At 35.8% G+C, this 16,783-nt stretch overlaps 2 protein-coding genes across 2 annotated transcripts; one reads left to right on the top strand and one right to left on the bottom strand.

Moving 5' to 3' along the window:
* Positions 1–1,086: 1,086 nt before the first annotated feature.
* Positions 1,087–12,486, top strand: LOC112515519 (protein ANTHESIS POMOTING FACTOR 1). Its single transcript, XM_025122392.1, has 10 exons — positions 1,087–1,255; positions 4,114–4,214; positions 5,221–5,330; positions 5,412–5,478; positions 6,729–6,828; positions 8,521–8,637; positions 9,055–9,192; positions 9,340–9,421; positions 10,064–10,113; positions 12,142–12,486. The coding sequence occupies exons 1-10, from the start codon at positions 1,178–1,180 to the stop codon at positions 12,301–12,303; spliced, it is 1,005 nt and encodes a 334-aa protein (XP_024978160.1). The 5' UTR covers positions 1,087–1,177; the 3' UTR covers positions 12,304–12,486.
* Positions 12,487–13,749: 1,263 nt separating this feature from the next.
* Positions 13,750–14,426, bottom strand: LOC112515914 (oleosin 16.4 kDa-like). Its single transcript, XM_025122888.1, has one exon. It carries the CDS (start codon positions 14,413–14,415, stop codon positions 13,876–13,878), a length of 540 nt encoding a protein of 179 aa, XP_024978656.1. The 5' UTR covers positions 14,416–14,426; the 3' UTR covers positions 13,750–13,875.
* Between the last annotated feature and the right edge of the window lie 2,357 nt (positions 14,427–16,783).

The raw sequence follows: 16,783 nt of genomic DNA, 5'->3' as shown, positions 1-16,783 counted from the left end.
TCACAATAATTTCCGTTTGTGGTATTCTATCCTAGTCATGCGTATGCGGTAAATCGTATCATAACTCATGTCATCATAAATGTCTAGAGTTGACATGTTCAACTTCAGTTCATCATCCCATGGCCCCCATTGGGCATCACACATTTTCTTTTCCTCACTGGAATCGCAAATTTGATTCTTACGAACGTAACCAAACCACTGTCTCATCTCTTTCGGCTTATATGTGATGTGTGCAACTCCTAACACCTCCCGATATGCCTTGTTTGGTATCCTATCAAACCTAACATGACCACTTATCAAGTTAATCATCCTTGTTCTTGCATTTTCCTCTCATAGGGTTTTTCTTATTGTCCAACACTTCGACTAATACAATATAATCAGTTTTAATGACTATCTTGTAAAAATAATTACTTCAAGTTTAGAAGGACCTCCTTGTCATGGAGCACTCCCACGACAATCCCCTAATTTAGCGATCAATATCTTCATGTGACGTGTTTCCTCGACCTCACCCTATTTGCAACATGGAGCCTAAATACCTGAAAACACCCTTATAGAGTACTTTCGATACACATTGAAAATTACTTGAATGTGACCCATTAAGTGGAACCTTTGGTCGTATTATGATGGTCGTTGTTTTACGATAAGATAACATTAGAACCTCTAAAATACAATGTTGTACAAAAGTAAAGACTACGAGTCAAATGATCAAAGTAGAAATAACATCAAAGAACGTCCTACTTCTACTATCCCAAAATACATATCCACTTTCACTACACAAGTTTTTACTTTTCTATTTAACCCATAATCATGAGATGAAAAAAGTCTGTCTATTTATTATCAAAGATAAAAATGTCAGTTATTTATTTAAAAGATGTAATAATTACATATTTCTAAAACTGTATATCATTTTCATTGTGGATATTTACTCTGGACGAATGGAGATTTAGTTAGTGTATGAACAACCCAAAATAAAAGTTGTTGAAATCTCAAAATTTGGAGGAAATTTTAAATTTACAGCCCAATTGAAACTAGACCCGGATCCAGATACCCGGCATATATACCATATTTACACCTCGAGCAAAAATTCTCTAAACCCTGAGCCAAAAACCTAGCATGTTCACCTCAAGGAAGACCGAACATTGAAGGATTTCTCTACGATTTCTCCGTTGATTTTACGATGAGGAACACATCGGTGTCGGAGCTCGATGATGAAATCATCCGCAGTATGTCAATTGGGGCACTGTTTTCAGATTTCGTGAGTGCTCACAATTTCATTGTTCCCTATTTAATATATGTATACATGAACAGAAGATTATCGGTACAGTTTATTGCATGTAAAGATAATTGAGAATAAACAAGCACGGAATTAAAAACATTGATGGAATGTTATAATGTAAGTCCATGTTATGATCGCAATGTGAGCAGCCGTTGGAATGATGGTGATCTTGCTTCTGTTTAGGCGCAAACAGTTGACGTATTCAGTGAAGTCGTATAAGACTGCCATTGAGGTTGCTGTTGGGAACATGGAATTGGAGAAGTGGACCTTATTTAGTTCAATTCTCTAAGTTATTTTTGTTATATTGCATTTCCACGCCATGAGATCCCACTTTCAAACGTACCTTGATAATTGCTATACAATCCTTATTTAGTTCAATCCTCAAACGTTAGAATGTAGTATCATCTCTATAACGGAGCTTTGCTTTACCCTAAAATACCTGTTTATCTTGAAGTGGTTTATACCTGTATTTGATGTACACAAGGGAATAGTAACAAAACCAAACTAACCCAATAAGTCCCACACGAAGTGTAGTATGGGGAGGGTAAGATATAAGCAGCCTATCCTCTAAGCTGAGAGTAAATAGGCTGTATCCATAAAGACCCCTGTGCGTGAAAAATTTTGTGAGAAAGAATTTTGTGTGAAGAGAGGGACTAATAAAAAACGAGAAAAACCTAAGGAGAACTGAAAAAAAGCATGGTAGCAATCCGGGGAAGCGAAGTACACCTTAAACAACATGTGGCATGCTTAAACAAGTAGACCAAGTCAATGTCATGCCATAAGATTAATCAAACAGAGCAGGTACGACAGTCCAATACCATGAAATATGCTTAGAACGAGCACGCTCAACACAAGCAACCTAAGAACACATAAGTGACCCAAACGACCTCTTCCTGACAAAACTTTCATTCAGGACAACCACTGCTCATGGTTACCCACCTACCTACCATAGGACTGACATTTCCGGCAAACTTGCCTTTAACCTTCCCCCCACCCTACTGCTACCACAATAACCATAGGTCCTTGCATAAAATCTGCTACCCTAATTCTATGCCTCCATAAACTCCTATCTAAGGTCATGTCTTCATAAATGGCTATAGTTGCCATGTCCGGTCTTAGTTGTTCATCCACATCCTACTCGGCCTGCCCCCGTCACCCCCTCAATCATAACACTCTTTATCATCCTTACCGGTGACAACAAATATCGTCTACAAACATGCCCAAAGGACAACAATATTCCTTTTCTCAACTATTTGTGGTAGACGCTACCTCCAACTTCCTTTGGAAGACCTCATTTGTATGTTTGGCCACAAGTCCACCTGAGCATCCTCATTTATGTCACTCTAACTTCCTTTCAAGCGACTTCTTTACCGCCCAACACTCGGCCCCATATAGCAATGTTGGTCTCAAGAACTTGTCTTCTGTCATATCTAAATCGTTCCTCCATGAAGGATTAAAGCATAAAAGCGCAAGGCTTGTACTCTCTTATCATAGGATAAGCAATACTCGATCCTTGTATTGGTTGCCAAGGACATGTTTGCACAGCAGCCGACAATCAGCCAACTAGCGAAAGACTTTTAATCGCATAGGAACTCAAACTTATGATTTACCTTTTATATTCCTAACTCTAAGAGAACACACAGTGGGAGATGAAAATTGATAACTTGTCGGAACAACAATGCTATTTTAAACTTAAATAATGAATGAATTATCATGGGTTCAACGCATCAGCTACTGTGATATCGGTGTATCATATGAGGGTGATGTTAAAATTGGACTTACAAGCGTATAATTAGATAACATTATTTTGAAAGTTCTAGAGCACACAGGTAAGTAATTTAAAATAGAAAGGATGATATTTCGTCCAAATGTTGGGGTTTCACATGAACAAGAGAAATTTTATTCAATGTCCATGCATGATGCAATTTAAGATGACCTTTCAAAGAAGAGTCTGCATGAGTAGGGATTATTGGTATACATGAAAGATAGGCCTTAGGCCTTTTCATCTTGGTCTTAGTTGAGTATATGGTCAAAAGTACATTCGGATATGCTACTCATGGATGTATGGGCCAAAGGTTATGTTGTCTCCATGTTAAGACCACAGAGAAATACGTAAATCTAAAGGATATTTTAAGCGAAGTGATGCATATGGATGATTTCGTGACGGAAGGAGGGCATGAAGGTGTTCTGATATATCTGAATGTTTAGTGTTGAAGGATGCTGCTTGTTTATGTCTTGGTAGAATCATACCATGTGGAAAGACTGATGCTTGACATACAAGGGGATGAAACTGTCATACATGTGTCAATGAAATTCTACCAAGTCAAATAGCAGGTTTATTAGCTAAATTTGGGGCTAGATATACTTCGTTAACCCAAATATTATTAAGTTGCCAAGAGGCAACATGTGCCTGAGATGTTTGTAGTTGAGATGGTTTGGTTACTATCCACACAAGAATAAATGTAATTCGAAGAATATGGGACATTTCAAATGAAGAAAAAAATTGTGAAAATTGAATGAATGTAGATTGGTTATTCATGTGGACCTTTGGATTCAAAAAAAGAAGGAATGACTTTTATTAGAAGAGGCATAAAAGAAGGCAGAGAATGGCTATTTGTTGTCATACATTAGCAACCAAACATGCTGTTATACTTTGCTTGTGTAGTGATGTACAAGGAAGATGTCATTGTATTGTAGGGAGTTTTACATGTGAGACCTGGCGCCATGATGAGAATCTTTAGCAATTTACTTGAAGAATTTGTTACTTTGTGCATTTTCATGATTTAAAATGCTAATTTTCTCTTTTGCTTTTATTATGACACATAGAACTGTTTCAGGTAGGAAAGATAAATGCGCTTGATTTCCATCGTACTGCGGATTTATTGGTAACATCGGGGGAGGATGATTTTGTACGGCTATATGACATAGCAAATGGCAAGTGCGTATTCTTCATCGAGATTTTTGGCAGATTGCTTATTGAATATCTTGAAGTAAAGCATAATGTAGTCAGTATATGGCCTTCTTGTTTATTTGTTTACTTACAACCATGTTCTTTTCTGGTCATTGGCATGGTGTGATATTATGTTTTACCAACATAGAAATGTGAGCCTTTAATTTTATTTGTGAATCACCTTAATGAAATATGTTTTAGAGTTTTGTGCCATCCTTTGTGCATCAGGAGTCCAGAATTACCTTGCATTTAAAGCCTTAAAAGTCACCTGCAGCCTGTACTAATTTTCTAGGATACCGAATCTGTTTGCTCCTCTTTTCTGGGATTGCCTTCTGACTTTCTGAGAGTATATCTGCAGCATATGGTAGTAAATCTTGTCCTGAGCTGTAACCCTTGTCTCTCTGTTATATTTGGTTTATGATCGTCCTTCCTGCAGATTCTTTTAAAAATTTAGTATAGTCGGTCAGTTCCTTGATAGTACTTGTGTAATTCTGGCTTGAAGGACCTTAATAACCGTAATCATGAACTTTAAGCATTGAGCTCTCACACTTGATTGGAGAGGTCACAAAATATATTAAGGTTATACTACATACAGCTAAAAGGGCTTAAATTTTTAAAAAATACATGTTTATAAATTTTAAATACATCTTTTAGGTATACTAGGCGTCTACTCTATTGGTTGTTACCCTTACTCTCCAAAGTAGGCTTCAAGTACCAATGTGGTTTACATGATGCATAGTTTGTCTTTATCATCTATAAATTGGTTCAGTATATTATGATATGTTCATAGAGACTGTATGGAATCATCTCATCCTTATAAACCTTATCTTAGTAATGTATAGTTGTATTAATCTCTTTCTTGGTTGTTTGCAATGACTAATTTGATGAGTCCGTCTGTTTTACTTAAGATTAGGTTATAAAAGATGCTGCTTGTAAAAATCTGACTAGTTGATTGCTAGAATTTTCTTCCATCTACTCATCATCTGAACTTCAGGTTACTGAAAACTACACATCATAAGAAACATGGTGCTGATCGTATATGCTTTACCCACCACCCTAGTTCTGTCATATGCTCTTCAACACACAATTTGGATTCAGGTGCAGGTAAGCGTCCTGTTATGAAGTTACTTGCAATTTTTCTAATTTGCAATGATGAAAATTACAATATTCCGTTTTTCTTTACAGAGTCTCTGCGTTATCTGTCCATGTATGACAATCGTTGCCTTCGTTACTTCAAGGGGCATAAAGAAAGGTTAGACTTTATCAACTTGATGTTATTACAGGCACATGATAGTCTGAAAATGTATACGGTTTGACGGGTCAGATCTTGATGGTCAAATTAGTGAATTAGATTATGAAGAAGGGTTTTACAAATTTGCATTCTTCTCAGTATATGGCTTCTACTTCTGGCTTGGAGCATGTTGGAACTAGATGAATGATTAACTCTAGTTTCATCATACATTTATCCTCATGGAAGAATGAGCTAATCTTTCATGATATCTGACAGTGATTGCTTTATCGTGATGACAAGCTAGTGCATCATGGTAATTGGGAAGGCCTAGGAACAACTGCTGTCAAAGCTAGAGTCTTGTGATAGCATATGTCATTGTTTTATACTTTAAACTGAGCTTGTATTATCAATGATCCTCTAGGCTACAAATCTCGATGATTTCAAATACGAGGTTGTTCCATAAGGGTGCGTTTGGTATCCAGACAAGATAGGAGAACAAGACAGAACAACTGCTCAACCTTTGGTAAGATAAAATTGGACAAGACATACCAGATAAAATGACCAATTACCCCTAATGAGTTGTTTATATCTTTTATATGTTTTGATTAGTTGTTATGTAATTTATTAAGTTATAATAAAATGAACATTAGAAAATTTTCGTCAAGACGATTAAAATGACACCAAAATAAAAAGCTCATGTAGTTTCCAATTTTTAGTATATATCTTCTCTATATTATTTTTTATTAATATTAAATAAATTAAATAAGTTAATCAAAATATAGAAACCGTATAAAAATATATTTTGAGGACAATAAAGTGAAATTTTAAATAGCATAAAATACAATAAATAAAATTAAAGACAAAATGAGTAAAATGTAAAGAGTGAGGCGTATTTGATGTTTTAGAAGAGAATTAGGTTTTATTTTGAGGTTATATTGGTAAAATATAGGTCTCTTCCATCTTGTTCCACCTTGTTCCACGGGGTGGGGGTGGGGATTCTATTCTTGTCCGTTCCACATAAAAGTATTACCAATCATGGAACAGCGATCCTATTCTGTCTTGTCTGTGCACTGTTCCAAACGCACCCTAAAGAAAATTCTCTTTCCTCAACTTGTCATCTCATAGTCTTGCATGGTGTAAATTAGTTCTGCTCAAGCAAATCATGATCAGTGTTGATCACAGCTTTCCGTTATCTGAACCTTCTCTTTGTTGACTTGTAAAAGTGTGATGTCAAGCATAACCTTTTAATTCTTGTCTTGCTTTGTCTGTAGGGTTGTCTCCCTGTGTACGTCTCCGGTAGATGACAGTTTCATGTCCGGTTCTCTTGATCACACTGTTAGGATATGGGATCTTCGTGTGAATGCCTGTCAGGTTGGTGTTTAAACTTCTATAGATTAAAATGAAGTCATGGAGGGGCACTTCACATGGGCCTTGTGGAGAGTTGGACAAAAGGCGCCATATACTATGGTCATTAAAAAAACAGAAAACAAAAAGATGGAGTTGTGAGATGCAAAGCAAGGATAATTCACCACATAGATGATTCATCTTGTTTATTTTATTATATTTTCTTTTTCATTATTTGTTGGTGCGTAATTAATGTCTGAATATTTGCTCATTTGCTGAATAAGCTGTTGCAATTAAATTAGATCATAATCTGCTATCTTGGTCTACTCATCATTCTGTAACGAATGTTTTTCTTATTCTTAGGGATTCTCCTGGATAGCCTTCTGCTGCCTTTATAAACAAGTTGTAGCCAATAGGTTTTTTTTTTATAATTGAATAATAAGATTTAACTTATTTTACTCACATGGTATTAGAGCGTGCATGACCATTATGATCAATCATCTAGCCTTTTCCCGTGTCATGTTCAGATGTGGTTGATTCTAAGCCGACCAGGCCAGACCACCGGTCCGGGTTCAGTTTTGACCTTGTTGACCGGGCTTTTCACTGCATTGACCAGGCTATAACTAGACCGGTTCTTGTGCAACTCTGTTAACATGATGAATATCTATGATCCAACTTGAAGAGGGGGGGGGGGTGTTGGCATGTAATTGATTTCCGAATATTTGCTAAATAAGGTGTTATAGATTAGATTATATCATAGTTTATTATGATCAGTATCTATGATCAATGGGCATCTTGAGCTGTAACCCTTTCTAAACAAGTTGTTACCTATAGGTATTTCATGATTGAATGAATAAGGTTTTTGACTTATTCAACTCACATATTGTTGGCCGAGATTCTTACATGTGTTCTGGTGACAACTGGAACCAAGTCACGCCTAGACGAGCCGAGTCGAGTAGTAGATTATTTGAGCTCGGCTCGAAAAAGTTACACCAGGCTCGAGCTCGAGCTCGAATAACTTTTTCAATGTAGGGCTCAAGCTTGAGCTCAAATATTTTTTGAGTTATCGAGCCCGATGCTCGTTTGTGGGCTCGTCTCGTGATCGATTGACTCGTTTATTGGCTCAAGGTTGATTATTTTTATATTTTTATTCTATTATTTATGAATATATGAGTATGTTTGACTCGAAAAAGTATACGCTCGAATGGCTCGGCTCGAAAAATTTAATCGAGCTTTTAAAAGAGTCGAGTTGAACATCTGTTTTATGAAGCTTTAAACGAGTTCTATTTCGTGTTCAAGATCGACTCGAGCTCGAGATAAACGATCTCGAGCTCGAGTAGCTCGTTAAAAGCTTGACTCGTTTACGCCTCTAGTTACGCCATTGCTAGTATATGAGCTTGGTACCTGTTAGCTTTATTAGAAAAGCCTGCTCTTCCATTTAACGGACAATTAAGTGAAGTCATGTCAGCTTGACCTGTTTGCAGGTCCATTTCAAAGCAAATTTAAATTTGTTGGTCCTGTTTTTCGTTTATTTCTTACTCAAAGCTCACTATTTCTCAAAATATATGCATTGTAGAAGATGTATAGTCGAATACAAAATTATGATGAACATGGTAACCAGTGTGCAGACTGAAGAATATTAGGCAATATCTACATTTTTCCAGTGATTAATCATATATCTTTCTGAAATAGATCTATGCTTACCGCTTCACTTTTCAGGGAATTTTACGTCTACGAGGTAGGCCTACAGTTGCTTATGACCAACAAGGTCTTGTCTTTGCAGTATCAATGGAAGGAGGTGCTATCAAATTATTTGATTCACGTTCGTATGATAAGGTTCTGATCTAAATTCTTGAAGGAAACAAAAGCGAGAAAAAAGAACACTCTTGTAATAAACTTATAAAAAAGCATACATTAAGGGGCCGTTTACCCAAACGCTTACGCAGGTAAGCGCTTACCAGTAGGATTTAACATTCTTGCTTGCCTTAACGGTTAAAATTCTAGTCAATCAAAATGACAACGTATGCAATAATTTACCCGGTAGCGCTAACTGGGTAAGAATCGTCATACTCACTTACCGGGTAAGACCTCTTTGTTCTTTGCCATCTCTCTTACCGGGTAAGATTCTTGATAGTTTCCATGTTCATCCATAAGGTAAGTGACCCGGTAAGCACTTACCGGTTAAGCATTTGGTAAACGGCTCCTCATACTTTTCATTCTTACCACTGAATATGATCCCTGTGATTCGTATAGGGCCCATTTGACACCTTTTTGGTAGGGGGAGATATGGCTGAGATTTGGGACATAAAGTTCAGCAATGATGGTAAATCGATGCTTCTAACCACCAAAAGTAACAACATCTATGTTCTAGATGCATATAATGGTGAGAAGGTTAGTTGTGGCTGTGACCTGCCCACTTATCTGATGTTAACTTTGGCCGTCATTTTAGATCTGGCAATGCTGGACCTCAGCACTTCATTTGCTGCTTTTTCTAGGTTGTCATTTATGCATCTTTATTTATCAACTTTTTTTTGGCAGAGATGTGGATTTAGTGTGGACGCTTCTCCAAACACAACAATTGAGGCTACATTTACGCCTGATGGCCAATACGTGGTTTCAGGTATATTCTCTTGCATTAGTTTTTCGAAGTATATAATATTTATATACGGCAAATACTCACTCACACTCCGTACTTTTTGTGAGGGTTGAACCCTTGAGCTCCTTAGAGGTTGGGCTGTACTGTAATGCGGGTACCGTCGTGCCAATGACCCTTTGGTAAGACAATACAAAAACTTGTTCCATGTTTGGCACGACATTAGATGGGCACATGACAGGACCTGAGTGGGACAAAAATGCATTTTTTCTGACCCACCAAAATAGGTGGAACAAAAATCTGGGAGCTTGGACAGAATTGGTAAATTACTATACCACCCATGTCAAATTAAAACCCTAAAACCTTTTTAAATTCTTTCACCCACGGACCGTCTACTTCACTCTCACCCATCCTGTACAGTTCGTGTACCAAACCCACAAGTGAACACGAGTGGAACTAATAATGACTTCATTATCTTGGAAACCATTGCATGTCATACTGTCTCTAGGGTAGACAGAAGTTTTCTGTTTCCCTTATTTCCCCATATGGTCTTGCATCTGCTTCATATTTGGTTCTTGAGGCAGTGAAAGGAAGAAGAATCTTATAAGGTTATATTTGTAATTACAGCTTAATATCAAAATTGATTTCTCTGCTTATATTACCTTTCAGGCTCTGGAGATGGAACGTTGAATGCTTGGAGCATCCCCACCAGGAGTAAGGTATTACAAAATTTCAAATTCCAATTTGATTTTCAAATAATCTTCCATTAGTAACACGACTGCCCACTTACGGTTTACACATGCCACCCTGCCCACTGTTTTTCTGAGGATTATTGACCCATGTTATGGTCAATAACTAGAGGGGTAATATATTTCCCAGAGGTCGCACAATCCATCTCAAATGGAGGTTGTTACCAAATTGCATATAACAACCTTATGTGCAAACCTAGTTGGGCCTTGGGGATGCTAAGTTGAACCTGAATGAGATTAGAGTAGCAAAAGCCAATATAGAACAAATGATTGCGAGCCAAGGGCGGACCCACATGGATAGATACGGTGGCACGGGCCACATCTTCATGGTTCTGTCGTAAGGGAAAAAAATTACATTTCTGAAGGATGCCACCATATAGTTTTTTAAACTGAAATGTTAACACAAGACTTTAATGGCTAAGATGGTAAATGCTCCTGCCTTTGTACAAAAGGCCTAGGTTTGAGTCCCCCAATTCTCAAGTTTGTTGTTTTTTAGCTTAAAATTTGTTATTAGATTTATATACCTCGTGTTTTTAAAAATGTATGTAAACCGGACTTGAACATGGGTCTTTTCTATGTAAGGACAAGGAAACAATCAATAGATCTATACTAATATCGTTATGGAAAAAGATAGATATTTTTTATTAGTCAAATTGTGCCCCTACTTGATTTTTTTTTTGGATCCGCCTGTATTGCGAGCCCATAGGGTTCTAGACACTACTATGTAAGACAAACTCCTTGGGTAAATTCTATTCACTCAAACCTCGCTGCCCTACTAGAGGCGGATCCAGAAAAATTTCCAAGCGGGACACAATAATTAGCATAATATAAAATAAAACAAAAATTAATCATAAAGAGTACGGTTTAGTTAAAAATGACATACAAGTGGGTTTTTGTATCACCAAACTGTAGACGGGAGGTAGGTAGCTGGAGAGGGGTGGGGGATGTAAGGGGTTAGTAAGTTAGACCCTGGGTGTGTAGTTTCCATAAATTGGTTTTGCTCGTCTTGTCCCCATTTCTATTTGTATGTTATTGCTCATTCTTAAACTGCATTAAAAACTTTATCATATCTCACTTTCTTACACTTTTTATAAGCCCTGGATTTTCACGAAAACAACCGGTCTACTTTTGGGAGTAGAGGTCAGGTCTACATACATCTTAGGGGTGAACCTACTTAAAGCCATACGGTGGCACGGGCAACCGCTTAATGGCTTCGTCTTTGGCTCCGTCTTAGTGAAAAGAAAATTATGGTCCTAAAGGGTGCCACCGTAATGTTCCGTTGCGTGCCCTTATTTTTTTCATAAAACTAAATTTATGACACAAATTTAAGCTAGTTAAGGGCATGAGTTTAATGAGACTCCGCTTATTCGGTCAGCTATATATAATTGTTTGGTAGTGGCTTAATGATATAGAAATAGACTTACTAGTAAGCTTTTAGGGAGAACTTTATGCATAAAACCAAGTTTTTTTCCAGACATGTCCCTCCCAATAAAAAAAACGTGCTTCTTCCATCTATTATGAGAAAACCCTCCCAATCTCTGTAGACATTAATATACAGAGACAATTTATCCATACAAGACTTGATGGAAAGCCAACCAAACAACCCCTAAATTGGTTTGTGAAGCATGATTAAAGTCTTGCTTTCAATGGAGCATGAGGTTCGAATCTCTTTGGTGTCAAAATAAATGTTTTTAGCTTTTAATTGGGTTTCTTTCTTATACCTTTTGTTTTAAAAATAAATTTGGACCAAGACAGATATACAAGAACCGAACCCGGGCCTTTTCCTTGAAAATACAAACAACTAAGCCATCATAATTTTGTTAAAAAATTCTATCTTTTTTTTATGGTCAAATGGTGCCACCATTTGAAATTTTTTCTAGGTCCACCTCTGATTCATCTTATCGTTCCCAAACCCCACCTCCGTGTTGCTTTGCTTTGCTTTGGTTTGGTTTAGATGTTACTATATTTAATCTTGTTATTGAAATATGCTTGTGACAGGTTGCGAGTTGGGACAGCCACATAGGCGTCGCGTCGTGCTTGAAATGGGCGCCTCGTCGTGTCATGTTTGCTGCTGCTTCTATGGGGATCCTCACATTCTGGATACCCAAAGATCCAAATTCAGCTGCTGGAAATATGGAATTCACCAAAGACAAATTCTGAGAAGTTACATTTTTTACGGCAGTTTTGGATCGTTTTCTCCCCCTGATCCACTTCCATTTGAACCCAATATAACAACTGCAGAATTAAAAGTGGAGGATGCATTTTAGGGGAATTTGCCACATCTTTTTGCCATTTTGTATGTATATTCAAACATATATCATTGTTCTGCATTTTCCTTTCAGCAAAGAAAAATAATTTTGGCCATTTCCATCATTGAACTTGGAGATGGTCAAACTATCATACACTGTGAAAGAGTCAAAGTCAGGACAGGTCAAGACAATAATGTGCAAATTGCATGAAAAAGTAACGTATTTATAACTTGATTCTTATTTTGAGTAACTTACTTTCAAAACTATTAGGGGACGTTTGGTTCGTAGAATGGAATTCGATGGAATTGGAATTCATCAAATGAATTTGACTTTAAGGGAATGGAATGGAATCTGATGGAATTTGACCATGTCTTGTGATTGTGTTTGGTTGCATGAAATTGGATTAGGGAAGGAATCTGTAGGAAATAATTGAAATCCTAGCATATTGCCATGGAATTGAAAAATCTGTGCGTGAAGGAATCGACTGGAATTGAAAGGATTCAATAGTCTTATTCCATGAACCAAACACTCTATTTGGAATTTGGTCAAATGATTGGACATTTCAATTCCTTTCAATTTCCATGATCCAAACAACCCTTTATTTTGGTACCTAAGATGTAAAATTTTAAACATTTAAGTACTCGGGTAATCTGTTGAAGTATTAACCGGTTATCATGTTGATGTGGCAAGTGATATCAACATTGATATCTTAGTACTAAGTTAGACACCACATAATTCGTCACATCAGCATGATAACTGATTAATGTTTCACTAAGGTAATGCGTAATCTATGTTAATGTCACCCTCATATGATACACCAATATCACAGTAGCTGATGCGTTGAACCCATGATAATTCGTCTAAAAAATCTTTAAACAAACATTTTTTTATGTATTTAAAATTGATTTTTGAAAAAAATGGACGGCCCATTAGAGGTGGCTGGGACCGGTTCTAGGGACCCACTTAGCATATGAAGAACAGTGGAGTGTTTTTAATAAAACCGGGACCGATTACAAAAGGAAAATTTTGGAACAAAACCGATTTTGGCCCATCCAGCAGGGACGGACCCAATTCAAACCATACGATGGCCTGTGCCACCATTTCGCTCTATTGTCATAGTGTAAAAATATATGGTTGTGAAAAGTATCACTGTATCAATTTGTTACATGTCATCATATATATTTTTAAATTATAATGAAAACATAAGTTTCCAAAGCTGTTTTGCAAGACTTTTCTTTCCTTCGGACTCAATTGAATCTTGTTACTGTCATTTTTATTAGTTTTTAGCTTTTAATTTCAGGTTTATTGTGTTTTTGAATTTTTTTATAATGAAAGACTTTGAAAACATGACTAATAAATTAACAAAAATACTAACAACAATTTTGTGAGAAATATTTGTTTCAAATATAGTACTATTTTTAAAGCATCAAAGTGCAAAGTACCATTCTACCCTCACTCTATTATCACCATAATTAAACCCCTTTTACTTCTCAAGTTTTCCACTACCTTGACTTTGACTTTGACTTTGACCTTGACCTTCTGGTCCCACCTCATGAGCCTTGTTCTTGATCTTTTGACCCACCTCCTTCGTCTTCTTCCCCGTAAAAACCGCCATATCCTGCATCCGACCCTTCACATTCTCCATTTTTTCCGGCAGCCGCCCGGTCGCCTGACGCACACAATTCACCAAGAACGATAACGAGCTCAGCCCCGTCAACCAGAACGTCCCGGAGGTCAGAAATCCGGCGACTGCAAGACCGACGGTGAGTGCAGCCGGAATAATCACCGGACTTAAGATTACGAACACTGGGGTGGCCAAAGCAAGCCCGATCATGGTGCCGGCGAGGGTTATTCCGGCAAGTCCAAGTAAGATCCCACCAACAGGCAACAAGGCCATCACGGTCAAGATTTTTCCCTTGGATGGACCTTGCGAAAGGATGAGGGACCTAGCGCCGCCCTGATCATGGCGGAGTTGGGTGGTGTGGATTTGGACCAGGTTCGCTGGACGTTCGTGAGTCGCCATTGATGAAAATGGTGAAAGCTTAGCGAGGAAGGTCAAAGGGGTGGTGATGGTTATAAATATTTGAGTAGATTACGATTTTAGTCCTTCATGGTTTATTAAAAATTACGACTTTCGTCACTATATTTTAGAAATTGTCATTTTTATCCCTATGGTTTCCAGTTTATGTTATTTTTCGTCCTTAAACTATTTTTTATGGTATAATGTAAGGGTTGCTCATGGGTTGGGTTGATCGTGTTGAAGATATTTGAACAACCCAACTCAATGTTTGCGGTTTAAAAAATCTTAGCCCAACTCAAACCAAACCAAAGTGCAACCCAACCCAACCCGTACGGATTGACGGGTTGGTCGGGTTGATATTTTGGTACATCAAAATATTATTATAACTTTAAATATGTAATTTCTTTACTCGTAATTTCTTTTTTTATCATCAAATATTTGATACAACTTATCCATTTACGTACATCACACATTCAGTTAATTTTCTCAATTTATATATATATGTTCACAGTTACTGAACATATATACGAGATGCGAATAAATTGAAAATATGTGTATATGAAGAGCATACATGATAGTGTAATTGTCTAATATATATATTAATAGAAATTCAACAATAATATTGAATCCAATAAATAAAAGGATATCGAGTTCATTGGGTTGGGTTGAGTTCAAATAATATTAACCCAATATCAACCCGATACATACGGTTTGACAATTTTACAACTTGATTAGACATTGGGTTGCTTCGGGTTGATCGAGTTGGTCAGGTTTTTGAACACCCCTAGTATAAGGGATTAAAGTAGTAAAATTTTGCAAACTATAAAAACAGAAACAATAAATAAATAATAAATTATAAAGATGAAAATGCAATGAATTGTAAAATATGAGCACAAATATTATAATTTCTGCAAGGGTAAATTGCATGAAAAACAACGTAATTTAACTTGATTAATATTTTGTATAACATATTTTTAAAACTTTCATTTTGATAGCTAAGATGTAAAATTTTAAACATTAAGTACTCGGGTAACCGATTAAAGACTAATTTTAGATTTAAAAAAATTCATATCACGTTAGCAAATAATCTTGTGTTGCATACCACATCACTCGCCACATCATTATGATAATCGGTTAATGTTTCAACCGGTTACTCGGATACTTAAATGTTTAAATTATGTACCAAAATGAAAGTTTTGAAAGTATGTTACCCAAAATATGAATCAAGTTAAAACACGTTATTTTTTCATGCAATTTGTCATTTTTAGAATATAAGGATAAAATTGGCAAAAATTTAAATCCATATGGACTAAAACCGTAATTTACTCCAAATATATGAGACTAAAGCTAGTGATGACACGCGTCTTATCACTCAGTGACTCAGCATGATGCTCTTGGAGTCCAAGTTTCGCAGTGTTTGGACTGTTTTGCCATCCCTTTAGTCTTTAGACCAGTGTGCTGGTTTTTTTTTTTCTCGGGGTATACATGACATTTAAGTCGATGTAATTGAATTCGCACTTGGCCCTATAATTATGGATTTATGACGAAAATGACCCGTCAAAATTGTAAAATATAATTATTTTTTCTATTAAATAATGTATACTATTTATACAAGGTTTTTTTTAATTGACACTTTGACATTAAATATTTTATATTTTGTTGATATAATATTTTAGAAAAATATATTTTATTAATGTGTTGAATATTTAATTATATAATTAATAATTTAAAATTTTATAATGAAACAAATATTATTGAAGTTAAATATAATTTTTTTGATATTTTTAACTTTTCATATTGTAGAAGAAATTCTAAAGAATTTATTAAACATGTAAATTATAATTATCTTTAACTTAACATTAAAATACTATAAAAAAATAAAAGTAAAAAATATTGATCTCTATATTTAGGTTAATAAAATAGGCCACTTTAAATATGTATTAACATAATCTTATGTTTCTATAATATTATATATATATATATATATATATATATATATATATATAGAGGTAGTGTCAAACGAGAAAAATACATATTTAAGAAAATACGAAAAATGTATAAATCACGTGTGATTATATATAAAAAAAAGTGTCCGGACGACTTGTAACTGTGTTTTCATGTCGACGAGTAAGGTCGCCTGAACCACATATGATTTTTTATGTGAGGTTAGTGTAAAATTACATGTGATTCAACCGTCTTTTGTGTTCTTTTAAATATGTACCGTTCTCGTTTGATCTTTTCCCTCTCTCTATATATTATATACATTAAAAGTTTAATATATTAATATGTTTATTATTATTATTATAATATTAAAAATGATTTTTAATAAATGGTTGAAGTATATTTTTTTAGTTTTTCCCACCATTTTTAG

This window comes from Cynara cardunculus (assembly GCF_001531365.2).
Source record: "Cynara cardunculus var. scolymus isolate 2C chromosome LG 7, CcrdV1, whole genome shotgun sequence".
NCBI classification, from domain to species: Eukaryota; Viridiplantae; Streptophyta; class Magnoliopsida; order Asterales; family Asteraceae; genus Cynara; species Cynara cardunculus.
Note: the sequence above shows the minus strand (reverse complement) of the source record. Positions and strands in the feature narration are given on the sequence as shown.

Bases quoted from the DNA above. Each gene is read 5' to 3' on its own strand.
- LOC112515519 (XM_025122392.1), top strand. From the start codon at position 1,178: ATGAGGAACACATCGGTGTCGGAGCTCGATGATGAAATCATCCGCAGT. The intron at 4,215-5,220 runs GTGCGTATTCTT...TCTGAACTTCAG, and splicing joins TATGACATAGCAAATGGCAA to GTTACTGAAAACTACACATC. The intron at 9,193-9,339 runs GTTAGTTGTGGC...TTTTTTTGGCAG, and splicing joins ATGCATATAATGGTGAGAAG to AGATGTGGATTTAGTGTGGA.
- LOC112515914 (XM_025122888.1), bottom strand. From the start codon at position 14,415: ATGGCGACTCACGAACGTCCAGCGAACCTGGTCCAAATCCACACCACC.